General features: G+C 43.1%; 1 protein-coding gene across 1 annotated transcript; it reads right to left on the minus strand.

The window, feature by feature from the left end:
- Positions 1-3,137: 3,137 nt before the first annotated feature.
- On the minus strand, positions 3,138-8,170 carry LOC121554231 (E3 ubiquitin-protein ligase TRIM39-like). The gene is made up of 6 exons (XM_041867707.2): positions 7,961-8,170; positions 7,164-7,535; positions 6,838-6,933; positions 6,166-6,399; positions 5,659-5,806; positions 3,138-3,676 (listed from the first exon to the last, which is right to left on the minus strand). Exons 1-6 carry the CDS (start codon positions 8,168-8,170, stop codon positions 3,138-3,140), a joined length of 1,599 nt encoding a protein of 532 aa, XP_041723641.2.
- Positions 8,171-8,973: the final 803 nt, after the last annotated feature.

Here is an 8,973-nt window from a genome sequence, read left to right on the forward strand (position 1 = left end):
GACCAGGACGACTGATCGTGTAAAGGAAAGAATGAATGGGGCCATGTATCGTGAGATTTTGAGTGAAAACCTCCTTCCATCAGCAAGGGCATTGAAGATGAAACGTGGCTGGGTCTTTCAGCATGACAATGATCCCAAACACACCGCCCGGGCAACGAAGGAGTGGCTTCGTAAGAAGCATTTCAAGGTCCTGGAGTGGCCTAGCCAGTCTCCAGATCTCAACCCCATAGAAAATCTTTGGAGGGAGTTGAAAGTCCGTGTTGCCCAGCGACAGCCCCAAAACATCACCGCTCTAGAGGAGATCTGCATGGAGGAATGGGCCAAAATACCAGCAACAGTGTGTGAAAACCTTGTGAAGACTTACAGAAAACGTTTGACCTGTGTCATTGCCAACAAAGGGTTTAAAACAAAGTATTGAGAAACGTTTGTTATTGACCAAATACTTATTTTCCACCATAATTTGCAAATAAATTCATAAAAAATCCTACAATGTGATTTTCTGGATTTTTTTCCCTCATTTTGTCTGTCATAGTTGACGTGTACCTATGATGAAAATTACAGGCCTCTCTCATCTTTTTAAGTGGGAGAACTTGCACAATTGGTGGCTGACTAAATACTTTTTTTCCCCCACTGTATATACAGTTGAAGTCGGAAGTTTACATACACCTTATCCAAATACTTTAAACTCATTTTTTCACAATTCCTGACATTTAATCCTAGTAAAAATTCCATGTCTTAGGTCAGTTAGGATCACCACTTTATTTTAAGAATGTGAAATGTCAATAATAGTAGAGAGAATGATTTATTTCAGCTTTTATTTATTTCATCACATTCCCAGTGGGTCAGAAGTTTACATACACTCAATTAGTATTTGGTAGCATTGCCTTTAAATTGTTTAACTTGGGTCAAATGTTTCGGGTAGCCATCCAAAAGCTTCCCACAATAAGTTGGGTAAATTTTGGCCTATTCCTCCTGACAAAGGTCCTGTAACTGAGTCAGGTTTGTAGGCCTCCTTGCTCGCACACGCTTTTCAGTTCTGCACATTTTATAAAGGATTGAGGTCAGGGCTTTGTGATGGCCACTCCAATACCTTGACTTTGTTGTCCTTAAGCCATATTGCCACAACTTTGGAAATATGCTTGGGGTCATTGTTCATTTCGAAGACCCATTTGCGACCAAGCTTTAACTTCCTGACTGATGTCTTGAGATGTTGCTTCAATATATCCACATAATTTTCCTTCCTCATGATGCCATCTATTTTGTGAAGTGCACCAGTCCCTCCTGCATTAAAGCACCCCCACAGCAAGATACTGCCACCCCCGTGCTTCTCGGTTGGGATGGTGTTCGTCGGCTTGTAAGCGTCCTCCTTTTTCCTCCAAACATAACAATGGTCATTATGGCCAAACAATTCTGTTTTTGTTTCATCAGACCAGAGGACATTTCTCCAAACCGTAGTCTGGCTTTTTAATGGCAGTTTTGGAGCAGTTGCTTCTTCCTTGCTGAGCGTCTTTCAGGTTATGTCGATATAGGACTCGTTTTACTATGGATATAGATACTTTTGTACTAGTTTCCTCCAGCATCTTCACAAGGTCCTTTGCTGTTGTTTTTGGATGGATTTGCACTTTTCACACCAAAGTACATTCATCTCTAGGAGACAGAATGCGTCTCCTTCTTAAGCGGTATGACGGCTGTGTGGTCCCATGCTGTATATACTTGCGTACTATTGTTTGTACAGATGAACGTGATACCTTCAGGCATTTGAAAATTGCTCCCAAGGATGAACCAGACTTTTTTTTTTTGAGGTCCTGGCTGATTTCTTTTGATTTTCCCATGATGTCAAGCAAAGAGGCACTGAGTTTGAAGTTAGGCCTTGAAATACATCCACAGGTACACCTCCAATCGACTCAAATTATGTCAATTAGCCTATCAGAAGCTTCTAAAGCCATGACATCATTTTCTGGAATTTTCCAAGCTGTTTAAAGGCACAGTCAACTTAGTGAATGTAAACTTCTGACCCACTGGAATTGTGATACAGTGAATTATAAGTGAAATAATCTGTCTGTAAACAATTGTTGGAATAATTACTTGTGTCATGCACTAAGTAGATGTCCTAACCAACTTGCCAAAACTATAGTTTGTTAACAAGAAATGTGTGGACTGGTTGAAAAACAAGTTTTAATGACTCCAACCTAGGTGTATGTAAACTTCCAACTTCAACTGTACATAACTATAGAGAACATACAAAAAACGATATGGTAATACAAAATGTAAGTTTACACACTCCCATGAATGTCATACATGATGGATCATTAGCTTATACACTAACTTTCACACATCTAGATGGCCGGGCGGGGTGGGTGTGGAGCCAGAGACAGAAGTTGTTCAAACTGTAGAACCCAGTTCCTGCATTTGAACATAAAAATTGATTTCATCAAAGAAAACTATGCTACATTATATGTCTGGGACCCTTAGGATGACAAATCAGAGCAAGATTACTGAATATAAGTACATTATTTACCTTCAGAGGTGAATGTATCAAATCAGTTGCCGTGATAAGTTTTCTGTTGTTGAGCACTCTCCTCAAACAATTGCATGGTATTTTTTTCAATGTAATAGCTACTGTAAATTGGACAGTGTAGTTAGATTAACAATAATTTAAGCTTTCTGCCCATATAAGACATGTCTATGTCCTGGAAAGTTTGCTGTTACTTACAACAGTCATGCTAATCACATTAGCGCATGTTAGCTCAACCGTCCCATATATGGGACACCGATCCCGTAGAGGTTAAAGTGTTTGTTGACTTGCTCCTGTGTGAATAAGAGCCCTGTCAGCAAAGATCTACAGTACAAAGGCCTACACAGAGGCTTCGGGCTTGTATACACTTATACTTTGTAATGCCAGTAAGAGGTTTCATTTCATATAAAAGTAGTCACTCATTGGTTATATGTATGCCATTTCTAATTCAAATATTTCCATCAATGTGTAACAAAGTTTTTTTTTAAAGACAAAATACTTATCTGATTGAATTGACAATTTGCTTACACCATATGTTACTGTACTAACCCTAACCCAACCCTAACCCTAGCTGTAACCCTAATCCTAGTCTTTCACCTATAAGGCCGAACAGTGAGTGACATCACCTTGTTTTAGTGATGACCAGTGGGTCTGAGTTCTCCTCCCCATTCAGAAGATGTGGGCTGAGATATGGATACATTTCCCCAATAAAGGAATACCCAGTGAAAGAATATATGTGAGCCTTAGCCTCCACATCATAAAATGACACCAAGCCCTCCTCATAATCCACAAACACCCCCACCTTCTGGGGCTTTTCTCTCAGTGACAACAGAAAAGGGGGGTCCCCCAAGGCTCCGAATTGGGCCCCATTATAATTCACTATAACCCAGTAACCGTTAGTAGGACTCACAGAGAGTTTCCCCTTCCTGTTGGCATCTCCTCTTGCTATTCCCAGATCCCAACCCGTCTTGTTCCCGACGTCCACCTCCCAGTATGATCTCCCAGAGGTTAGCTTGTTGTGCCCTAGGACGCTGCCGAAGTGATCAAAGCGATCCGGACAGTCAGGGAGGTCCTGTATCTTCCCTCCATCTCTCACCTCTTTCCCGTCCTCAGATAGAATCAGCTGTGTGTTCGCTGTGTCCGGGTCCAGTGTCACATCAACTGAATAATATCAAATATGGTTGTTATTGTTATGGAAATATACAGTATCTCACAAAAGTGAGTACACCCCTCACATTTTTGTAAATATTTGACTATATCTTTTCATGTGACAACACTGAAGAAATGACACTTTGCTACAATGTAAAGTAGTGAGTGTACAGCTTGTATAACAGTGTACATTTGCTGTCCCCTCAAAATAACTCAACACATAGCCATTAATGTCTAAGCTGCTGGCAACAAAAGTGAATACACCCCTAAGTGAAAATGTCAAAATTGGGCCCAAAGTGTCAATATTTTGTGTGGCCACCATCATTTTCCAGCACTGCCCTAACCCTCTAGGGCATGGAGTTCACCAGAGCTTCACAGGTTGCCACTGGTGTCCTCTTCCACTCCTCCATGACGACATCACGGAGCTGGTGGATGTTAGAGACCTTGCACTCCTCCACCTTCCGTTTGAGGATGCCCCACAGATGCTCAATATGATTTAGGTCTCGAGACATGCTTGGCCAGTCCATCACCTTTAACCTCAGCTTCTTTAGCAAGGCAGTGGTCGTCTTGGAGGTGTGTTTGGGGTCGTTATCATGTTGGAATACTGCCCTGCAGCCCAGTCTCCGAAGGGAGAGGTTCATGCTCTGCTTCAGTATCTCACAGTACATGTTGGCATTCATGGTTCCCTCAATGAACTGTAGATCCCCAGTGCCGGCAGCAGTCATGCAGCCCCAGACCATGACACTCCCACCACCATGCTTGACAGTAGGCAAGACACACTTGTCTTTGTACTCCTCACCTGGTTGCCGCCACACACGCTTGACACCATCTGAACCAAATAAGTTTATCTTGGACTCATCAGACCACAGGACATGGTTCCAGTAATCCATGTCCTTAGTCTGCTTGTCTTCAGCAAACTGTTTGCGGGCTTTCTTGTGCATCATCTTTAGAAGAGGCTTCCTTCTGGGACGACAGCCATGCAGACCAATTTGATGCAGTGTGCGGCGTATGGTCTGAGCACTGACAGGCTGACCCCCCCACCCCTTCAACCTCTGCAGCAATGCTGGCAGCACTCATACGTCTATTTCCCAAAGACAACCTCTGGATATGACGCTGAGCATGTGCACTCAACTTCTTTGGTCGACCATGGCGAGACCTGTTCTGAGTGGAACATGTCCTGTTAAACCGCTGTATGGTCTTGGCCACCGTGCTGCAGCTCAGTTTCATGGTCTTGGCAATCTTCTTATAGCCCAGGCCATTTTTATGTAGAGCAACAATTATTTTTTTCAGATCCTCAGAGAGTTCTTTGCCATGAGGTGCCATGTTGAACTTCCAGTGACCAGTATGAGGGAGTGTGAGAGCGATGACACCAAATTTAACACACCTACTCCCCATTCACACCTGAGACCTTGTAACACTAACGAGTCACATGACACCGGGGAGGGAAAAAGTCTAATTGGGCCCAATTTGGACATTTTCACTTAGCGGTGTACTCACTTTTGTTGCCAGCGGTTTAGACATTAATGGCTGTGTGTTGAGTTATTTTGAGGGGACATCAAATGTACAATATTATAAAAGCTGTACACTCACTACTTTACATTGTAGCAAAGTGTCATTTCTTCAGTGTTGTCACATGAAAAGATATACTCAAACATTTACAAAAATGTGAGGGGTGTACTCACTTTTGTGAGATACTGTATATGGGCATATATAAGGCCTATCAGTTGGCCTGAATGAGGTTAAAATGTGGCCTACTACAAAATGAATGTGGTTGAGATGTTCTCCCAAGGTATTTATATAATAATGTAGTTTTACACTGAAATAAAACAATACACACGTGCAAACTTTAGGATCCTCTCAAGTTCTGTGGAAGAAATCACATATTTGGGATGTCAGGGTACTTGCAACATATCAAGCTAAACAGAAAAACACTGGAAAGTAGGCCTACAATATTTATGATTTTTAGTACTGTTTATATTGTCTCAATCTTTTACCAACTGAGGAGAGCTTCTCCAGCTCCTGCTTGATTCTCTCCATCATGGTCGACCAGCTGCTTCTCATGGTGCCAAAGGAGAGTGTAGTATCAACGGAGACCTCAGTCCAGTCTCTACCATCACCCAGCCCCGACAGGGACGGGAAAGTCTGGTGGCGAGACAGATGGAGGGAAGAGGGAAGGAAAGAGAGGGAGAGAGAAGAATCGAGAGAGAGAGAGAGAGAGAGAGAGAGAGATATTAATGGAGAAAGATGACAAAGATCATTGAACACTTGTTTTTCATTATACTGTTTCATTATTATGTCATTCAAATTCAAGCATTTTTAGACAGGCAATAGACACTCCTGTCCAGTACAATCCATGTACTGCATTTCACACAATACTGGTACACAAACACACGCATCAACTAACTTTGGAACAGCTTGCAGAATGTTCAGAGTGTGGTGCCAGTGGAGATCACTTGTTGATCACAGAGTAAAAGGGTTAAAGTCAAAGTAAAGTCACTCACCTGCAGGAAGTCGATGTGATCTTCCAGGTCAGCAACATCCTCCAGTTGACCAATGGTTTCTCTCAGTTCTCTGATCTCTCTCCACAGCTCCTGGGTGAGTTCTCCTGCCTCTCTCTCCAACTCCTGCTGCCTCTCCTCCAGGGGCCTGAGAGCCTCTCGCTGGGTCTCCTCTACAGCTGCCATCACTGCTTTGAACACAGAGTCAATCTCCCTCCTCTCCCTGTCCACGTGGGCCTAGAGGATGGATGGTGGACAACAACTCAGTATTCCCTCAATGTCTATCTCCCTCCTGTCTGTTTGCCTCTGTCTGCCTCACTTTTCACTTTACTATTCTCTCTGTGCTTGTCTCACTGTCTGTGTTTCATGTCTCTCTTTCTCCCTGTCCCTCTCTATGTGCAACAGGTCTCTCCGCCTGTCTCATGGTTAACTATTTCACTGTTACAGTCCTCCATCTCTGTGTTTGCAGGTAGACATGTAGTAACTCACTCCGACTCACAAAAGTATCCCTTTAGAGTTATAGTTCCTCATGTCTTTGTGGAGACAGTCCAGATTAATTGTACTATCTTGGTTCCCTCTCTCTGTGCTTGTAACTTGGTCTCATGTGCACTGTTCCAGTCCTCCATCTCTGCAGGTAGACATGTAGCACTTCACTCTGACTCAACCAGGCCTCACCTTGCACTGCTCCACAGACACCCTGATCTCCTCCAGCTTTGTCTCCCTCTTCAGGATCCTCTCCTGCATATCAGCCTTGGTGCTCCCCAGGTTAGCCTAGGACATACAAACATGTATACACACACACACACACACACACAAACACACACACAATTAAACTATCTCATGGTTTTGTGATTAGTTAATTTCATCACTCGATACACGCTCTCATTCAGACCCAGCCATTACTATACACCTGGAAACACAGCGCAACGTCTACAGCCATTATTGAACCCATTGCAAATATGACAGTATGAAAACCCATTGAAAATATGACAATATGACACCTTCTTCCTGTCCCACTCCGTTTCCACGGAGATGACCTCGTGACCCTCCTCCACGCAGAGGGCACAGACACAGCGCCCCTCTGCCCTGCTGTACAGCTCAAGGGGACGACCGTGGGTCAGACACGCCCTCCCATCCAGGTCCTCCACAGGGGCCACCAGCCTGTGGCCCTTCAGCCTGCCTGCTGAGGTGTGGGGGCCCAGGTGAGTCTCGCAGTACGAGGCCAGACACACCAGACAGGATTTATGGGCCTTGAGCTTCCTCTCGGTGCAGATGTCACAGGCCACCTCACCTGGAGCTCCAGAATACTCCCCTGGCTTCCTCTCCTGGGCCTTCTTCAACTCCTGAATGAGGGTACTGAGGATGATGTTCACCTGTGGGTGATATTGTGCTTTGTTTATCAATTTGATGCTGTTACTGTTTATTATCTATCCCGTTGCTTGTCACTTTATCCCTACCTATATGTACATATCTACCTCAACTACCTCGTACCCCTGCACATCGACTTGGTACTGGTACCCCGTGTATATAGCCAAGTTATCATTACTCATTGTATATTTATTCCTTGTGTTATTATTTTTCTATGTATTCCTTGTGTAATATTTGTTCTACTATTTCTCAATTTTTTCTCTCTGCATTGTTGGGAAGGGCCCATAAGTAAGCATTTCACCTGTTGTTTACGAAGCATCTCATTTGATTTGATTTTAGTACAATACATCCCCCAAACAACAGGTTGATGTAGTGGGGAAAATGGCTAAGACAGGAAGTGTTATATTGAGTTTATCTAGCATTAATTCACCTGTGGGTTCCTCCTCAGATGCTTCTTGCAGACAGGGCATATGAGGTCGTTGAAGTGGAGGTTGCATTCCATGCAGGACTGGCAGAACGTGTGGCCACAGGGTGTGGTGACAGGGTCCTTAAACAGGCCCAGACAGATTGAGCAGTTCAGGTGCTGCTCGATCAGAACAGGGGTGTCAATGGAGATGGAGACTGCAGATGAGAAGGCCATCTCTGATATGGGATGTTAAAGATATCAGATTCATTATTCATCGTTCATTAAACAGGCAGTCTTCAGTTGCTACATCTTTTTTGCGACTTATAAATTGATATGTACCTGTTGATTCTTGAACGATATAACTTATAAATGCCTCATGAGCTTAGTTCAACTGTCGTACCCCATCAGAACCGAAAATATAAGCTTGTGTTACTCCAATGTTTGTAAACAATGTTGTAAATGTAAACAAACACTATGTTCTTTAAAACATGGTTAAAACTATAATCGTGATATAATGGATGGTCAGTCCTTGCACCCACAGGTCTGTCAATTAATTTAAGAGTGGTTAGATTTCTCCAGCCCCATCGCTAAGCTTTTTACCGAAACAAGGGTGGGAATCACACTTTGTTATTGTTTCAACTGCTGATTGCCCATTTAAGAGACTTTAACGCATATTAGAGATGCATCAATGTGGTGTAATCTATTTTATTTGTGGACACTCAAGTTCTCATAATCGAAGTTACTTAACCCATTTTCATGTTACTTTAACAATTAACTTTGCAGCAGCGTTTTAGTTTTTGCCCTAGCACCACACAGCTGATTAAAATAATCAAAGCTTGATGATGAGTTCATTATTTGAATCAGATGTGTAGTTCTAGGGTAAAAAACGAAATATGCACCCTTTGGGGTCCCCAGGACCGAGCTGGGAAAACACTGCTTTACAGTATACTCACAACATTGCTGTGTAACTGAGGTACTAACATTAACACTGTTTGGTCGCCCTCTGCTGGTACAGGAACAGTACAACACCATCCTGA

Source organism: Coregonus clupeaformis, chromosome 39, assembly GCF_020615455.1.
Source record: "Coregonus clupeaformis isolate EN_2021a chromosome 39, ASM2061545v1, whole genome shotgun sequence".
In the NCBI taxonomy this organism is placed as follows: Eukaryota; Metazoa; Chordata; class Actinopteri; order Salmoniformes; family Salmonidae; genus Coregonus; species Coregonus clupeaformis.